Source organism: Athalia rosae, chromosome 3, assembly GCF_917208135.1.
Source record: "Athalia rosae chromosome 3, iyAthRosa1.1, whole genome shotgun sequence".
In the NCBI taxonomy this organism is placed as follows: Eukaryota; Metazoa; Arthropoda; class Insecta; order Hymenoptera; family Athaliidae; genus Athalia; species Athalia rosae.
Genome location: NC_064028.1, coordinates 2,368,890 through 2,387,662, shown reverse-complemented (window position 1 = coordinate 2,387,662; position 18,773 = coordinate 2,368,890). Strand labels below are relative to the sequence as shown.

The following is an 18,773-nucleotide window of genomic DNA, read 5'->3' as shown; positions in this document are numbered from 1 at the left end:
CAGCCCCACTATTTATATCCGGATTCCAATTATTTTTTGCTAACCCAGCGCGTAAACATATCGATCGGATAACGTTTAATCGCTCGTCGGTTCGCGACGTTCCGTCGAGACGGGGGGGGGGGGGGGGGGGGGGGGGATTGAATTATCGAGTGACGTTGGAGCCGAATTTTGTCAAGCACCGCGTACATACTTCCGTTAAATGACAAATAGCTTAGGATTAATACCTCGGAATCTACCTAATTTCAAACCCATATGTTCCCATGTAAATGTTAGGGAAACGCGACGGCAAAAACCCTTGAAGAATCCCACTCGGCGTCCGACTGCACCCTTGTTTTGAAACAGGAATGATCCTCGATTCCTTCCCCCGAAGATATTTAAGCACACCAAACGCGCACACGTACGTTCGCGTCTGATACCTTGGACTGTACACATGTTCGTTTTTTAATTTCCAAACTCTAACCGCACACCCCTCTTACCGTATCAAGGGTAGGAAATTCCTTCCCCCGTTTTGTGTAACGGAAACTCGTTTCAACCGCTGCTCGCGCACACTTGCGTAGGTACGTACGTACGTACGTGCCCAGATAGCTCGTGTACAAAGTCACAGCTGTGGTGTTTGAAAATATAAGGGTAGCCGGCCGGAACTGGATGAATTTTTTCCACTTTTCCCCCAACTGCACATCCGTCCTCCGATCATGTGCGTATGCGTTTATCGCGTCACGAAATTAAATACCGAACTTTTTTTTTTTTTCCTTCGTCATTCGAATTCCGCTTGGAGAGAAAAAAAATCATCGATTCGATCTGGGTGTCGCACACGCGTTACGGAGGTGTATAAATTGCCTATTCATTGCTGTGTAATATGTACGTGATCCCGTCCCCATTTTCAGGATAAAGGGAAGGGAGTGAGTGCAACGTGCGGTTCAAAATCTGCAGTCGAACACGTGCAGCGGGAGAAGCGGAGCACATGCCCCATATAGAACCACTTATTAACCCCTTTTGCTCGACTCTTTGAGTGGATCTGTGGGATGATCTGGAATTAGACGAGCGGTGCCGCGATTTTTTCTCTTCTCTCGTTTTCGCTTCTTCGTCTTTTCTTCCGTTCGTTTTTCCCGTTCCTTCGAGTCGTTCGTTATTTTTCACTCTCGATCCACCTACCGCAACGAATGGATGATGAAAACCGACCGCGTACTTATTCGCGAATCAGCGAAGCGTGGATGTTACACGGTTTTTTTATTTTTTTATTTTTTTTTATTTACCACGCAACTTGGCGCGTACTCGCTATGTACTATATGTATACGTGCCATGTAAACCGACTGCAGCATCGTCCTCGCTCGACCATCGCACAATTTTACTTACTTACTCTTTCGAAATACGCGCGATTTAATTAGAAAGTGGAAACTGTAACGAATCGACGTTAGAAGTTAATTAAGATCCGTGCAGTTAATTTCGTACAGTCATCGTCTACGTAAACAAAAGGCCGATTGATTTATTTAGTTTTCTGTTGACGATATTTTCACTTTTCGGCGTGGATTTTTTTTTAACGCTCGTCCGAATCGCGACAAAAAATTTATTCAAAATGTAACCTATATGTATTAGGCAAAGGACGCGATACACCTACGCCCACTTCCTCGATAAATTATTCATGATCGCTTACCTTATGGCGTAATCGTATATTATTTGTTAACGATGAACTTACGCATGAATCTAATTAATATTGGCGATCATTAATTCAATCGAAAGTGAAAGAGAAACCTGGGGGTGGATCACCGGGCCATTTGTTAATTGAGAAAATTTCACATTGTCCGACAAATTTACCGTCGGCTCTTGATTACACCGTAGATGAATAGAAAGTAAAAATTCAAATTCGCAGCGTTCGGTGTCAAGGAGAGATAGAAAGAAGAAAAGGAAAATGAGTAGGGAAGGGAAGTAAAAAGTAGAAGAGTAATATTTAATACTCAAACAAGGTCTTTTGAAAAATAGAAACACTCTCCGGATGTTAAAGTCAACTATAGTGCAACGTTTTCATTTTACTTTTTCTTTGAAAAAAAATTGTGTTTTTTTTTTTCTCCATTTTCCTACCCATTTTATCCGCGACGTATTCAAAGGCTGAAGATTACGTATACCGTTTGAATATGCACTTCTACATACCTACCCACTGTGTCTGTACTCGATGTACCGCAAGCGTATCACGTATAACGTATACCCATACGCGTGTGTTGACTAAAGCTGGTAAGGGTGCACAAGGTCCATTAATATTTTAGTGTGCAAACTATGACTTCCTCGTCGCTCTTTATCACTGGACGAGACCTACGGTACCGCTACTCGTTCGTATGTATGTGAAAATTATGTATCTTTGGGCCATTCTCTTCGATCTTTTGACCGCGGAGATAATCATTCCCATTGTAGTTTCGGTGTACAGGTATACGCCTTGATTTCATGATCGCCAAAGAAAAAAAAAAAGCAACGAAAAACGAAGAGAAATATTCGGTAGAAATGAATATATGCGGTGTACTACCTTGTCGGATTTTAATTTGCCGGAACAAATTATCCACCTCCCCTCGCGCTTTATATTCAAAATAATTTTTTATACGCATACATTTCACATGTTCACGTTATATCTATTTCATCTAGGTATATGGGTATGTTATGTATATGATGTACACAAATAGGCGTAATTATACATAAACGGATGTGAGGCTTGAGCGATGATCAAATAAACAAACCGCTCTCAAACTGTTAACAACTCCGCTCTTACGCCCCACGGATCAGAGGAGGAGTTCGGATTTTTAATCTTCGTTTTTTATACTTCATTTTTTACCCCGTCTATTTTTACTCTTTATAACGTGTTTATTTGACAAAAGAAAAAATTCATTTCGCTCCAGATGAAGGGAGATATTCCCACCCTTCCGCACGCGTCACGTAGAGACTTTTTTCTATATTTTTTCGTTTACAAACTTTTGAAATATGGACGAAACATTTGGCGGAAGCGTGTACACATCTTATTAATTTTCGACTCGATTTCGTGGAATACCAAAGGGGGTGATAAGAATGAGTAATTTTAACTCGCTCACGTAAGTTTTAATTCGTGTAACTCTTTGTTTGCCACCCCGTGAAAAGGGACCACTTTCGAACAGAGGTACGTACGTAGGTAGGTCCTCTCGCCAGAAGTACCACTGGACCATAAAGGAATAAGTATAAGATGAAAAGAATGCGGACCACCGGAATTTAAAGGCCGCATACCAACTGAATGACTCCACAAATCTACGTGCATCTTACACGTTCTCGCGTTTTATAATCTTACCTAGTCCCCACTTTCAAACCTTGGCTAGATCCGCGATTTGTTCTAGGAAATATCATCGTCACTGTATTATTGGTAACAGGTTGACGATGAGATCAGTGCTGCAAATTTTTCATATATCTTTTTCTCGTATCGTCGACTAATTATTGCAGTGAATTATACACTTTTTCGTCCTTTATTTTTTTCAGAGTCACTTCAAGAGCCGAGATTCTTCACTCAGCCGTCGAGGGATGGGAATATTTTGAGCGAGGGCCGCATGAAGATATTGCAATGTCAAGCGAGAGGTTCGTACGCCGCGTATATCTTATTTATTTGAAATGGTTTTTTCTTTCTTTGCTGTCACGTATTTTATACTCTCATGAAATATCATGTGACGGACAGACAACTCATCCGGTGGCCAAATGAAGCCTTGTAGATGCCAAGAGTCGACGGTAACTTGATCACGTGACCCTTGTAATAATAGCATTAAATCGAACCAAGGGTGCATAATTTTACCTACATACTATATGGATTGAAGTGAACTAAATGCTTTATTTATTGTTCAAAGAATTTTATATTTGTACGTGAAATATCGTTCAGTTTGTGTACCGACAGATCAGGTGTTATACGGTCTGTTGTGATACAGCTATTGTTGGATACGTGTAAACTCTACTTCGCTAAAATGAGTCACGTTTTAAGCCCTACCAAATTTACGACTCTTTGTTCTGATAAAATTAGATGTTTCCATTTCGTTCCGTTTAGGATATCCACAACCGAAGTATCGATGGTACAAAGATGGGGCTCCTCTGAACAGCGAACTCAGTACGGAACACTATTATCGAATTTCAAATATCCGGAGAGAAGATGCCGGGGTGTATCATTGCGTCGCTACCAACGATGTCGGTTCAATCTTCAGCGAGAGGATAGCATTTTCCGTTGCATGTACGTATGATAATTAGAATGACCTCTCGACAATTTTCGGCCAATTCGTCGCTTCGAGATTACTTTGAATGTCCTACATTATTTTTTTCCAGATATGGAGGTATTCGAAGACTTGGAGGAACGCGCAGTCTTCGTTGAATCTGGTGACGCGGTGGTATTGGAATTACCGGAAATTGCGAGTCATCCAACTCCAGAAGTAAGTTGGCAAACATCGGATGGGCCACTGCAATTTAACATCAAATATGCAAATACCGCGCATCAGCACACACTTCTCATCCTCTCAGCCTCCGAAGAGGATCAAGGATATTACAGGTATAATATTCATTGAATAGTTACCGGTAATTCCAGGCGGAGTGATCGAAATATTCATTGATTAATGAATCCTCTTTTTGTTTCAAATCAGGGCACGTGCTATGAACACGCATGTTGGAAAGGAAGAGAACAGCCCTTTTTTTAAATTACAAGTTACGGGAGATCCGAATAGAGAAATAGCACCCAACATCATCATCAAACCTCAGGATATGCAGATCGTTAAAGACCAGCCCGTTACCTATCTCTATTGCATAGCCAACGCTAGGTAGTTACATGGGTTTTATGAATCAAGAAGATAGAGTTCAAATATTTCTGCGCGATTCAAATATAAAAATCCTGCGACTCGTTCGTTTTTCAGGCCTTTGCACGAGCTGGAGATTCTGTGGTTCAAGGATGGCATACCCATCGAGAACGCTGGAATATCCTATAATTTTTATGACGTTTGGAATAGAACGCTTGGTTTGACATCTGCGAATTTAACTCATACCGGACAATACACTTGTCATGTAACATTGCGAACAGGTGGTTATCCAACTGTGACTGCTAGCGCGAATATCTCGGTATACGGTAAGTCCAGGCCATTATCAATTCACCAAAATTCAATTTTTTGGTCAAACGATCATGGGATAATTTCATTGATGCAGAAAAACCCACCTTCATCACCGAATTGAAACGAGAGATACTCGGAGAGTATGGGTCGATGGTCTCTATACCTTGTGATGCCGTCGGAATTCCCACCCCGAAAATTAGCTGGTTTCGAAACGCGGAGCCTGTAGACAAACTGTTGGGAACAAGGTGAACATTACTCCATCCAAAATCAAAGACCGCTAATAATAGCTTGAAAATAATTAGGACATATTTTACCTCAGGTACGATATGGAAGAGGATGGTTCACTTGTTATTAGAAAACTCTCGATGGAAGATTCAGGCATGTTTCAATGCCTGGCCACTAACAAAGCTGGGGAAGCATCTGTTTACACTTGGTTGAAGGCCAAAAGTAAGTAATATTTTTTGGCTGGATTGTTTAGCCTTAAGTTTTGTGAGGGGTTGTTTTTCCTTTTGGTGATTCGCTTGCGAGAATCATAAATCATTAGGTAAAGTTTATGTGTAATAATATTTTTTAATGATATGTTTTCGTCGGGCAGCGGGATCAGGGACAGGAAGAATTGGCCAGAGAGTCGCCCGCTGGGCTGCTGGCTATAATGTAGTCAGAGTTCGACAGTCTGATCGTCACTTTAAGTTCTCTCAATATCCAGACAGTAAGAAGTTTGGCCATTTATTGGCAAAAGAATGAAAAAACTGCTCCGTAGTTTGATTAGGCCTACAATACTACTTTTTAGAATAGTCGTAGGCACGTGCTTAAGTTTGCAAATATTTCATAGTTCACTTTTTTTTACCGCTTATTTTATTTAATTTTTGATTTATATAGTGTGGTTTTTATTTAGATATAGTTACAGTGGATGGGTTTTGATATTTATTAATTTATTTCTTTAATTTTTTGTTCGTTTTTTCATTTATTCGGCACAGGTTTATCAATAGTTGAATGCTAGTTGTGTTATGATTGAACAGATGGAATATAAGAGTGAGATTCAAGAGCCAAAGTATTGGAACAGCGTGATCGTGTTACTAATTATTTTTCATTTATAAAGATCCTTTTTTGTCTCTATTTCTACGTGGCACTGCACCTTGACATTTTGTACACCATTACTTTCCTTGCAAGAAAAGTCATCGAATATTCTAGTTGGATATAGATCACATTTTTTAACAGATTAGATATGAAAGTTGATTTTACTTGCAAACTGTATCTTTTGCGTCGTGTTTTCGTTTTCATTAGTAACACGAGCATCTTCTCGAATACCAAATTTTAGTCATGTCTTTGTAAATAGTCGATGTACATTAGAACTACAGTAACTTATACTGTAGGATTGGTGTACAATCCTACACTATGTTTTTCTTCCTTTTCCTAGTATCTTACCTCCCTCCTCTACTCTCTTTCTGACCTTCTCCCAGCATGCTTTTACTAATTTCTTTTGAAGAAGCGCAAATATTAACAGAAAAATAAATCTGTTTTAGCATCAATACCAGTTATGGAATCTTCACCTCAAAATATAACTGTACTCGATGGTAAAGACGCAACATTCAGCTGCAGGGCTATCGCCGCTCCAATTCCGAATGTTACTTGGATTTTCAATGGTAATACCTCTGTAAATTATATCTTAATATTAGCTCATTTCTAATAACTGTATTGAAATCGGATTTTTCATCTATTTTACAGATGGGGATACCGTCGAAGTTGCTGGCAGAGTGCAATTATTAGACAACGGCGATTTATTGGTTGCAGCAGTTAAACCCAATGATGCTGGAAAATATACATGTATTAGGGCGAACGAAGCTGGGTCTGTCAATGCATCAGCTTTTCTCACCGTTCTTGGTAAGTGCTCCTGTGATCAGCTGTCACCGTACGATGCTTATGTGTTCGTCCTATCTGGTTTCTAGTTCGGACACAAATTATCCAGCCTCCGGTGGATACCGCGGTGCTACTTGGTCACACGGCTGAATTACAATGCAAGGTTTCAAGCGACCCTACAGTGCATTATCACATTGCCTGGTTTCATAATAAACAGTAAGTCGACCAAAGTCATCACTAACTTACAAATTATCTATGAATGAAAATTTTTAATCCATCCTCTACTTTCGATGATTAGAGTTATAAATACTCGAGCAAGTCAGAGAGTGAAAATGCGCGATGACGGAGCCTTGGAGTTGGCTGCAGTGCGGCCATCCGATGTCGGAGAATATACTTGTTCCATAGTTTCACCTGGAGGTAATGAAACGAGAACTGCACGTCTCAGTGTCATCGAGTTGCCATTTGCACCCATAAATGTGAAGGCGGTAAGAGTCGAAGAGATATCACCACGAACAATTAATGTGAGTTGGGTACCCGGATTCGATGGCAACAGTCCAACTAACAAATTTATCATACAGAGACGTGAGGTACCTGAATTAGGTAAGATCCTCTTGGAGATTATACCATTGATTGGTGAAATATCTCGAATAGTTTTCTCATTTTTCATTGATTCATTTGAATTTAAGGTCCAATACCAGACCCTATTTTGAATTGGGTTACTGAGCACAGTAATGTATCAGCGGATAGTCGCTGGGTGCTACTAGATAGTCTAAAAGCTGCAGCTGCATATCAATTCCGAGTCAGTGCCGTCAATAGTGTCGGTGAAGGAACTCCTTCTGAACCAAGCAATGTTGTTGCGCTTCCACAAGAACGTAAGGGCTTCTAGCAATTTTTTTCATCACGCATATTTCATACCTTGGTCAAACTATTACACGATCATTACTGTGTGTCTCTCCTTAGCTCCTTCGAGTCCACCTTTGGGATTTGTGGGCTCAGCAAGATCATCTTCAGAAATAATAACTCAGTGGCAACCGCCGTTAGAGGAGCATCGTAATGGGCACATTTTGGGATATATTTTACGCTACAGATTGTACGGCTACAACGATAGTCCATGGACACGCCAGAATATCACGAATGAAGCGCAGAGAAATTACTTGATCACAGATTTGATAACCTGGAAAGATTACAGCGTTCAAATTGCGGCATATAACGACAAGGGGGTTGGAATGTACACCGATACAGTAAAGATTAAAACCAAGGAAGGCGGTGAGTTGCAAGTAGATCAAAGTTTTCTCAGTCGATTGGAAAACATGAATAATCCATTCCCAACATTTTTCTTCTGCAGTCCCCGAAGCCCCGCCGACAAATCTCAAAGCTAAAGCAATAAATTCTACATCAATAAAAGTATGGTGGAAACCTCCGAATCCACAAAAAATTAATGGCATCAATCAAGGGTATAAATTACAAGCTTGGATTAATGGTAATTTCACCGAAGAGAACGAATACAAATCGACAACAGTTCCGCCGAGTTTGTTTGATCCCCTAGCAGAGCAGACAGCTATCATAACAGGGTTGAAGAAATACACCAAATATAACATCACAGTTTTATGCTTCACTGATCCAGGAGATGGTGAACGAAGTGCACCTGTCGAAATCCGCACAAGTGAAGATGGTGAGTGATCTACCTATTAATTCGTACCTAGGTACGAAGCTGTTTCCGGTAATTCATGCTCTATAAATTCTCAGTTCCTGGTGCTGTTGAAAATCTTCAATTTGACGAAATCAGTGATCGAGCGGTAACAGTAAAATGGAATCCACCGAGCGAAGCAAATGGAATTCTAACTGGTTATCAGCTCAGATATATGATCAAAGATTCGCCAGAGTCATTGAGGGTTGAAAACTTTACTGCCGATGTGCAGTCGACGAAAATTGAGCATTTACAGGTAAGGAAATGTTGACTGAATTAATCGAACTTGAAATAAGATAGCATAGATATATTGAAGATAGGTATCCTGCACTAATCATACGCTCATTCTCAGGCAACAACGCATTACAAATTTGAAGTAGTAGCTTGGACGTCCAAAGGTGCAGGCAAGCCTAAAGTTGCGACCATTCAATCGGGTGTTGAGCCAGTACTGCCTGAACCCCCTACCAAACTGGCTCTCTCCAATATCGACGCTTTCTCCGTTGTTCTTCAATTCACACCAGGATTCGATGGAAATTCCTCGATCACCAAGTGGATAGTGCAGGTAAAAATTATCACAATGAAATCTGCGAAAATTCCTATCACAAGCATAACAATTATTTTGAAAAATTAACAGGCGCAAACGTCCCGAAACACGACGTGGTATACAACGTATGAAGTTTCCGATCCTGACGCAAGTACCATAACTGTTGAAGGTTTAACTCCATTTATGCAATACAAATTGAGGCTGATAGCTAATAACGTTGTTGGAATATCTGAACCTTCCGAACCTACGAAGGAATTCCAAACGATTCAGGCTCCTCCCTCCCATCCACCTCGAAATGTAACCGTTAGAGCTATGAGTGCCACTGATTTACGCGTTCGATGGATCGTAAGTAGCTTTATTATTTTATGTTCAATGTATTTAAGTTCCTAGTATCATTGAGGCTCATAATTCCTTTGAATTTTAGCCACTGCAACAAGTAGAATGGTATGGAAATCCTAGGGGGTACAATATCACGTACAAAGAATTGAGGACAAACAAGTCAAAGAGCATCTCGATCGAAGATCACACGGCAAACTCTTATGTCTTAGAAGGCATGGAAGAATTTGCTCTTTACGAGATCGTCATGAAGGCTTATAACGATGTTGGATCTTCATCGCCAAGTCCAGAAGCGATTGAAAGAACACGTGAATCAGGTGAGCTTTTATCTGGGCAGAGATTATTCCACCATCCCTAATTCTTGGACCACAGTCTTCAATCCGTGTGTTTTGAATCGTAGTTCCCTCGCTCGGCCCGGTAAATGTTGAAGCAAATGCAACTTCCTCAACAACTATAGTGGTGAAATGGGGTGATGTTCCCATCGACCATCAAAATGGACAGATCGATGGCTTCAAAGTATACTATGGTGCCAATAATCGATCACCATTCCAATACAAAAGTATTCCGAGTAATTCCACATTCACGACTACATTGACAGAGCTCCGAAAGTTCGTCCAATATCACATACAAGTCTTAGCTTACACTAGACTTGGCGACGGTGCTTTGAGTGTGCCACCGATTAGAGTTCAAACGTTTGAAGACGGTAAGAGAAAAATTCTTTTTAAACATGCACTCGAATCAAACGGAATTCAGATTTGATTGATGTATCTATTTATTGGTATGCCTAGCACCTGGGGCTCCATCGAATGTATCTTTTCCGGATGTCAGCTTTTCAACGGCCCGCATAATCTGGGATACGCCAGAAGATCCTAATGGTGAAATTTTGGCATATAAAGTCATGTTCCATCTAAACAGCAGCCAAGATCATCAATTTTCTAAGGAGTTTCCAGCAGCTGATCGAACATTCCGGTAACATTCAGGAAATTTATCGATTTACTGATCACGATTGGTAGATTTTCTCACACCCATGTATCGTTGCAGAGCGACTGGACTACAACCTGAACAATATTACATGTTCTCCGTGACTGCTCAGACAAGATTTGGATGGGGAAAAACTGCATATGCGCTGGTGCTTACAACAAACAATAGAGAGAGACCTCAGCCGCCATCTGCGCCTCAAGTTAGCAGGTCACAAGTGCAAAGTCGACAGATCACATTCAGTTGGACTCCAGGGAGAGACGGATTTGCCCCCTTGAGGTATGCTAGATTCATCTCTACCTGTCCGCCCGGCAGATTACTGGAAGCAATCAACTTATGAGAACCCATTAAAATTTGTACAGATATTACACAGTGCAAAAAGCTGAAAATTCTGGAGCTTATCAGATCATACCCGAACGGGTAGACCCTTCAGTAAATTCCTACACTGCAAACAATCTCAAGCCATTCACAAACTACCAGTTTCGCATACAGGCTACAAATGATATCGGCCCTTCCACTTGGAGTACGGAATCTATTCAGGTTCAAACGCTCCCTGCTGGTATGTATGCGGTTGGGACTTAATTTTATGTCCTTATTTTGCACATACTGAAACTGCTTGATATTTTATCATAGCGCCATCCAGAGCTGTAGTTGGGCTGAAAGTTGTACCTATAACAACGTCCAGTGTAGAAGTTCACTGGGAGCCTATCGAAGAGATATACTGGAGCGGAGATCACGGGACGGGTGGTTATCGGGTTGTTTATCAGCCTGTTTCTGATTTTCCAACGGCTCTTGAAGCCACTCCCAAAAAAGAAATATTAGGAATCGAACACGATATGATAGTTTTGAGCGATTTGATGGAAGACAAAAATTATGAAATAGTCGTAGTGCCATTCAATTCGGAAGGTGAAGGTCCACCAAGTCCGCCTGTCACCGTTTACGTCGGTGAGGCTGTTCCTACGGGAGAACCGTTGCAGCTTGAAGCTAAGGCTGTATCCTCAGTTGAAGTACATCTGAGTTGGAAACCACCCCAGCTCAGTATGCAAAATGGGGATCTTCTAGGGTACAAGGTAAAGCCTTGTCTTGACATAGTAAATTATTACTTTATCAATTAAATTCCAATTGATCATTGTTGCAGATATTTTACCTAGTCACGGACTCCCCCCAGGAATTGGACAAGCCTCAGGAAGAAGAAATCGAAGTTGTACCTGCTTCATATTTGACACATGGCCTAGTATTTCTCGACAAATATACCGAATATCGTATACAAGTATTAGCTTTCAATCCTGCAGGTGATGGACCTCGAGCACCACCGATCACAGTCAGAACAAAAGAGGTACAGATTATCCAATCATGAAATCGCTCACAAAAGTTCAAACTGAATTACGAACGCATGTTATTCTTCGTAGGATATACCAGGGCCTCCGCACAATTTACAATTTATTGATATAACTATGACGAGTATGCGAGTCACGTGGGATCCGCCTAAGATGCGTAACGGAGAAATTGTTGGATATATCGTGGCTTATGAAACTGCAGAGCAAAACGATCGTGAGTATCTCAAGGATATTCTTGAAAATTTTTTCTCAACAAATTATAGATGATGGCAAAATCGTGGCGTTTTCAGGTTTTAGCAAACAAGTGAAGCAAAAAGTAACGGAAACGAGTTTACTCGTTCAGCCTTTAGAAGAGGAAGTAACTTATACGTTTACAGTTAGAGCCCAAACCATAGATTTTGGGCCAGCAATATTCGGCAACATAACAACCGGACCACAGCAAGGCTCGCCTACGGCTCCAAGTGAACTTACAATTTCGAAGACTGTCACCAGTGTAGATTTACAGTGGGTCAATGAAGCATCTGGTAAAGGGCCTATATTGGGATATTACATTGAAACTCGACGCAAAGGTAAGTTATACTTGATTGAGAATTTTTCAAAATTTAATTTCATCAAAAAACGTATTCGTTTTTTCTTACTTATTTCTTTTGGATAAATTTATGGAGGAAAGATCATTAAAGAAAACAAAATCAATTATCTTCATTTCTACCTATATATTGTATTCATTCTATTTCATAATAATATCGTATACCATTGTTGTTTCATATCACATAACAGCTATGGAAGATTGGCAGCATTGTAAGTGACAATTGTATAGATTTGCTGATGGCCAATTAATTGCAATAGACGTTGCATATCCTAGGCTGCAGTCAAGTATACTTAAAGGCAGACACATATTTTTTACTTTGATTTTTTTTTAAATCTGACAGCGGGCTGTCGATGGACTTTTATGAGGTTGATTTTAAATTCTATTTCTGGACCTTCGAATCATATACTTGACTGCATCGGCATTTTCTAGCACGTGAAATGTTTTTTAACCCCATCCGAAATACTTACATGGTGTGAAATTAGTTGTGTCTTCTAATAATACAATAATCTTATGAAAAAAAAGGAGTAGCTCATAAATTAACCGTTTGAATTTTGTCAAGTGTTTTACGTATTATTTAACCAGTGTTATTTATCAATTTTGTATAATTTTAAACAGAAATCGGGTCAACAGGAAACAAAAACCTTTGAAACTACCCGCAAAGATTGTGTGGAATCAAAATAGATTTGAGTAGTGTTACATTCTGAGAAAAAAATAATGTGTTTTGCTTCTATCAGACCTTAGCGTACTCAATCATCGAAGAGGCATCAATCCCACAGCGTAGTCTTATAAACCCTGCTGTATATAGAGAATCATTTGATCATTGTATAAAACTTAGATTTATAATCTTGAGACACCGTCATCCCATGCTTAAAAAAAAAAAACTTGCGGTGCCTCTGTAGCAAAACGTGCATAAGCTAAGCGAACTGTGATAGAAATTAACTCAAATTCGTCGATAGCAAATCGAGCGTGTTATCGTTTTAATGTGGTATATATTTTAGACACTAGGTTTTTTCAGTGTTTAGTTGCATTGACGATAACGTGTGATTAATTCATCAGTCGTAATGGCTAGAAATATTACTCTCATATGATCAATGCTTGCAAGGTTTGTTAAAAATAATCCTTCGTTTCAGATGATGCTCGCTGGCAGACAATCGTAAGGACGAGCAATGGTCCTCTTACAGAACACACCGTATCTTATCAAAATCTGCTTCCGTCAACTTCGTATTTATTTAGAGTTATATCGTATAACCGGTACGGCATCAGCTATCCAGCCTATTCCAAAGATGCGGTAATTTTCTTATATTAGCCTTCTACAGAGCAGATATAGAATAGCATAATAACATGGATATCATGTCTGTATAGGTTTTAACTCCGTCAAAGTTGTACCTGGAATATGGCTACCTGCAGCATAGACCCTTCTACCGGCAAACTTGGTTCATGGTCGCCCTTGCGGCATGCTCAGTTATTATCATAATTATGGTAATTGCCATATTATGTGTAAAAAGCAAGAGTTACAAATACAAACGTAAGTCAGCTTCATCTGATTTGCTACATTCTTCGATGAAACTTCAATTTTTGCTAACAAACGAATAATTCACAGAAGAAGCCCAGAAAACTCTTGAGGAATCGATGGCAATGGATATCGACGATCGACAGGAATCAGATTTGGAATTATACAGATCGCGTCATCCTGGTGGAGGAACGATGAATGTTGCTAGTAATTGTGGTACACTAGGCAAAAGAGGGACATTGGCTAGGAAATCAACGCATCATCCTCCGCCTCCGACGATGCTTGGAAAATCTCCACCTAGACCTTCTCCGGCATCTGTAGCATATCATAGCGACGAAGAGAGCCTGAAGGGCTATGATGAAAATCCTGATGACAGTAGTGTCACAGAAAAACCTTCTGAAATTAGTTCCACTGATTCACAGGTACGATAACTTGATCAGGTGATTTTTGTTTGTTGTATCGGTAATTTGATATTATTGAGAATTTGTCGTTGATGTACGTTTCAGGGTTCTGAAAGTGAAAATGAGAGCGTGCAATCAGATCCGCACTCGTTTGTGAACCATTACGCGAATGTCAATGATTCACTGAGGCAGTCTTGGAAACGGCAAAAGCCCGTTAGAAATTATTCTTCGTATACAGACTCTGAACCAGAAGGAAGCGCTGTGGTCAGTTTGAACGGAGGACAAATCATCATGAATAATATGGCGAGGTCGAGGGCTCCCTTACCTGGTTTTTCGTCATTCGTATGATCCGTGATTTCACTCCAAAGATCCAACGACTTAAAGACTTCAACCAAAATCCTAAATAGTGTACGTGAACGTGGACAAAATGACAATAACGCAGATTACTTTTGATGGTCACGGCTTTCGACGGTTAATAGTGTTGTGTTGTATGAATGGTGAGTAAAAGACTGTGACAGACACTGGATAAAAAGACGTTTTTCAAATTGATAATCTTAAGTTTTAGGTCATCTTGATATTGTGATATACTGTTACATATAATTATTTATAATTCTAGGCATTCTCAATTCATATGCGATGAGCTCAAGTCCATCTTCAGCAATTAGTAGCTAGCCAATCGAATTTTTTAGGTAATTGCCTCCTTGTCGAACAAACGCATAACTTTTTTAAGTTCTCATTCATTCATATACATATTGTAGATAGTTACGTGAAAATATTTGACGAGACAAGATTTGCCTATAGAAACCAGGCAAGTCTTACAATGAGAAATGAAAAACGGAGAAGATTCTGTTTCATTGATACTTACTACTTCATTTACAGATTCCAAAATAGCTCTTTATTTAAAATAAACAGCATACACAATTTTTTTTTTTTTTTTGCGTTATCACAGCTCTTGCCTGGTTGCACAATGCAATTTATTCACACGTTACAAAATCTGTGAATAAGCATGCGTTCATTTTGAATACCGGTAAGAGTTGAAAATACCAGTCGGAAATCGTCTCTTAACAAAATTTTACTTTTCGTTTCACTGCCGAATGTTTCTATACGAATACAAACATTTTTTTATTTTGATTAATATGTTGTGAATAAAATAGGAAGCCCGTCTTTAGTCAAATGAAATTGAATTAGTGCAGTTTTCCTTGTACATATAATTTTTCAACCAATGAACTGGATAGAATTTCTCTATTATTAATTTCGCGATCGTTATAGGAACTAGGGCTAGATATATGGGACAAGGTGTACCGGACTAAAGAGCTGGAAATCATAGCAAAAGCAAAGAAAAATCATCTCGGAATTTGATTACTCAATTAAAAACTGTTTCTACGAATCATAAATAATTCCATAATTCATTAAGCTTACTAAGTGGTTGTATATAGAACGGTTTTTTAATGCATTTTGTAAGGTTATTTTCCTATTACATTCTTTAGGACCAATTCAAGGGTAATAGAAAAAGGCTGATCTTTCTACTTATATCGTAACGTCTACATACTATATCGACTTATAATGATCCTTCAAGGAGCCCAGAGCATAAGTAACTGTACTTTTAAAACATAAAAATTTAATCAGGACAAAATCTACTCACCTAGGAAGAATGAAAAGGAGAAAAAACGCAAGGTTATCACAAAATTTGCAAACATTAGTAATACCCTGTTACCAATTATGCTCTAGACTTCCAAATCAATGGAGTAGATTTTACTACGTCTTATAGCAATGAATTAAAATCACCGTCCGGTGTTGTAACAAAGAGCTATAAATATATTATACTAATTAATAAGAATAGAAGGAACACAGAAGTGTCTCTTTAACACTGCCAACAAATTTTTAGTTCAAATTTTTTTAATATTTATATTACTTTACTTTTGTAATTATTATTAAAATAATATAAATTATAACTGATTATAATAAATCAATCAAATTATAATGCGTTTATAATGAAAATTCAGTTTCAGGTACATGTTATCCTTTTAATAAAGATTTATCAATTTCTACAACAAAACTTTATGTTGGCCAAGAATGGAATTACAGCAGATGCTGAATCAAACAAGTTAAATCATTCTGTGTGTACGTATGACCACTTGAACTCTGTTACCCTATGTCATAAGATAAGATTGGCAATTAGCGTCACGGTCAGCATTTTTATATCGGGAGATATAAATTTTAATGTTTTGACCGATCAAGTAAGCATACAAACATTTGAGCCGATGTAAACAAATTTCTGGGTGAGATTGTCATAATGAAAACACAGATATTTATGATAAAAGAAAATCTTGTAGCTTTATTAACATAACAATGATGACATAATGACATCGTTCACTCAGTTATAAAATTAGATATGCCCAAAAGTATCGTCACATCTTTTAAACCAGCTGTTTAAGTTTGCAGGTAATTTTCCAGAACCTAGTCGTTTGATAGCAGACCATGCAGCAACATCTGCTATGCTCGGTTCAATGCTCCCAAGCAACCATTCACCATTTCCTAGTTTCCTACCAAGAACGGAGAATGAAGATTGCACATCCTTGTGAGACTCTTGAAAAGATAGTCCGTGGCACAGGTCTAGCACAGCATCAATTTTTGTCGATTCGACAGGAGATATGTGTTCGTAATTATGACTTGCAATGGACCTGCTCAGGTACCGCAAGAGATTTACTTCACCTAATAATGGATTCCCATGGACTCCAGATATCACCACCTCCAAATCTGACACTTTGAAATAGGTAAAAATTTTATCAAAACGAAAATTACGATGGATTAGACGAAAAGAAAATCAATTACCATTCTTCCATATCAATGTCAAATCTATTCTGTTGTTGGTACTGTTAAAATTCTTTGGTTCTGAAGGAAACTGAGGAGTCTGAGTAGATAGGCTGGAGTGAATGTGGGAAGAAATATTGATGTCTGTATCTTTCCAGAGCTTTTGTAGAGCTAATATTGAAAATGGAGGCCTACAAGGATTTGCATTCACAACAAAGTCTATGTCAACCCTTTCCTGCAACACAGGTAACAAATTATGCACTCATCTATACACCAATATTTCCAATTCTGCCAAATTAGCAATGGTTAGGCAGAGTAGAAAAAAATACCTGTATGATTTGAGCAGACGTAGAGAAACATTTGCTTTGGTTTGAATTATTTAAAATAGCGCACAAGTTGGATACTTGTTTTTTGAGTTCAGCTAGTTGCACTAGAATTTTCTCTTGTCTAATCTCCAGATCCACAATTTCTGGCAACGGGCTCTGTAACGATCATATTTTATGTTATCAACAAGTCAATATTTGAAAGTAGTGCAGCTAAGAGTTGCTTGAAATATTAATGGCAAGAAAAATCAATTCAATTTTTTCGTTTAATTACTGATTGACTGAAAAAATCTACATGGTGGTGTTTTAGAATTGGATTATTGTTGGGATGTCATAAGCAGATTTGAGATCAGCAATAACTACAGAGGTAAATTTTGTTTTAGTTACAACGGTATTTTCGTTCCTTGACATGCATGTATATTGCTAAAAAACTCATCATGCGGATTAAGTTTCAAGTTTCTTTGGTTATACAATAGTACGTAGTTTTTGTTTTTTCTTATGCTGGTCAGTTCAATTGAAATTTCCTTGCTGAAGGCTGCTGTCACATAACTTGAAGGGCTGATAGTGATGCATGCCAGACATATTATTGTGCATAAGAATCGTTTCTCGTTATTAAACGTTATGCAAAATACCACTGTTATTCTAAAAAAAATTGGGGGGGTAGAGAGACATTGATCAAGCTCACACAACCGCTTTCTCAGTTGATCGTGATTAGTGCTTGTGGAAATTTTGGGAGGAGTCAAGACTGACAAAGGGCCAAAGGAATTAATCTTTCTCGGAAACAATCTCAACTAATAACGTGAGTAGATCCCAAATGACATTGCGCAAGCTTGAGGTTATAATTAAGTGAATAATGGAAATGATTAAAACCTTTAAAAACTTGATAACCTGTTCGGTAATATCCGACACTATCTTGCTCTCTTGGCTTGCGTGTTTGCTGAGCTGCTGCTGCTGTATTTCTTGAATATTTTTCATCTTGTACATAGTTTTAGGTATGCATATCTCCCCCGGCATTGAAACTATCGGTTTTAACGCGTACATTGTCATCGCACCGCTCATATTCTTCGCCGCGAGTCTGTCGTATGTTTAAAATCAAATTTTATACCCGGATATTTGTCTCGGTGTCGTATCGTTTCGTATTTTTCGCTTTTCCTAAGCGGCCATTTTATTTGCCGACGACGAGGAACAATTTTTTGGCAGAGTGACAGGATGATGACAGCGGATAGTAGGCGCAGACGGTAGAGCTTTGCTCTGAAGCTTCCGCCGGTCACCACGCGCCCCCTTCCGCTGTGAAATTGTCTCTTCTAGATGGCGCAGCCCCG

At 39.0% G+C, this 18,773-nt stretch overlaps 2 protein-coding genes across 6 annotated transcripts in view; one reads left to right on the top strand and one right to left on the bottom strand.

Annotated features, from left to right (window-relative positions):
- LOC105685281 (protein sidekick) overlaps positions 1-16,298 on the top strand; it is a 37,470-nt gene extending 21,172 nt beyond the window's left edge. The window contains exons 3-34 of one of the 4 annotated variants that reach the window (XM_048651685.1): positions 3,484-3,579; positions 4,037-4,216; positions 4,309-4,528; positions 4,620-4,793; positions 4,887-5,095; positions 5,173-5,323; positions 5,398-5,525; positions 5,674-5,787; positions 6,602-6,721; positions 6,804-6,959; positions 7,025-7,151; positions 7,234-7,535; positions 7,622-7,807; positions 7,896-8,201; positions 8,281-8,607; positions 8,682-8,878; positions 8,975-9,184; positions 9,257-9,511; positions 9,591-9,819; positions 9,903-10,205; positions 10,291-10,471; positions 10,544-10,759; positions 10,843-11,039; positions 11,114-11,550; positions 11,619-11,816; positions 11,890-12,031; positions 12,108-12,386; positions 12,595-12,615; positions 13,537-13,694; positions 13,769-13,931; positions 14,007-14,338; positions 14,423-16,298. In XM_048651685.1, coding sequence (XP_048507642.1) covers positions 3,484-3,579; positions 4,037-4,216; positions 4,309-4,528; positions 4,620-4,793; positions 4,887-5,095; positions 5,173-5,323; positions 5,398-5,525; positions 5,674-5,787; positions 6,602-6,721; positions 6,804-6,959; positions 7,025-7,151; positions 7,234-7,535; positions 7,622-7,807; positions 7,896-8,201; positions 8,281-8,607; positions 8,682-8,878; positions 8,975-9,184; positions 9,257-9,511; positions 9,591-9,819; positions 9,903-10,205; positions 10,291-10,471; positions 10,544-10,759; positions 10,843-11,039; positions 11,114-11,550; positions 11,619-11,816; positions 11,890-12,031; positions 12,108-12,386; positions 12,595-12,615; positions 13,537-13,694; positions 13,769-13,931; positions 14,007-14,338; positions 14,423-14,665 — 6,557 coding nt within the window. In that variant the 3' untranslated portion in view covers positions 14,666-16,298. The remainder of the gene's footprint in view (positions 1-3,483; positions 3,580-4,036; positions 4,217-4,308; positions 4,529-4,619; positions 4,794-4,886; positions 5,096-5,172; positions 5,324-5,397; positions 5,526-5,673; positions 5,788-6,601; positions 6,722-6,803; positions 6,960-7,024; positions 7,152-7,233; positions 7,536-7,621; positions 7,808-7,895; positions 8,202-8,280; positions 8,608-8,681; positions 8,879-8,974; positions 9,185-9,256; positions 9,512-9,590; positions 9,820-9,902; positions 10,206-10,290; positions 10,472-10,543; positions 10,760-10,842; positions 11,040-11,113; positions 11,551-11,618; positions 11,817-11,889; positions 12,032-12,107; positions 12,387-12,594; positions 12,616-13,536; positions 13,695-13,768; positions 13,932-14,006; positions 14,339-14,422) is intronic. The other 3 variants (XM_048651687.1, XM_048651686.1, XM_048651688.1) reach the window with 3 other exon arrangements.
- A 327-nt stretch (positions 16,299-16,625) lies between these two features.
- On the bottom strand, positions 16,626-18,657 carry LOC105685369 (aminoacyl tRNA synthase complex-interacting multifunctional protein 2). Of its 2 annotated transcripts, none has more exons than XM_012399390.3 (4): positions 18,322-18,657; positions 17,458-17,610; positions 17,150-17,363; positions 16,626-17,080 (listed from the first exon to the last, which is right to left on the bottom strand). In XM_012399390.3, exons 1-4 carry the CDS (start codon positions 18,508-18,510, stop codon positions 16,704-16,706), a joined length of 933 nt encoding a protein of 310 aa, XP_012254813.2. In that variant the 5' UTR covers positions 18,511-18,657; the 3' UTR covers positions 16,626-16,703. The 2 variants fall into 2 exon arrangements, with proteins under 2 accessions (XP_012254813.2, XP_012254814.2); XM_012399391.3 differs by having other exon boundaries at positions 18,340-18,657.
- Between the last annotated feature and the right edge of the window lie 116 nt (positions 18,658-18,773).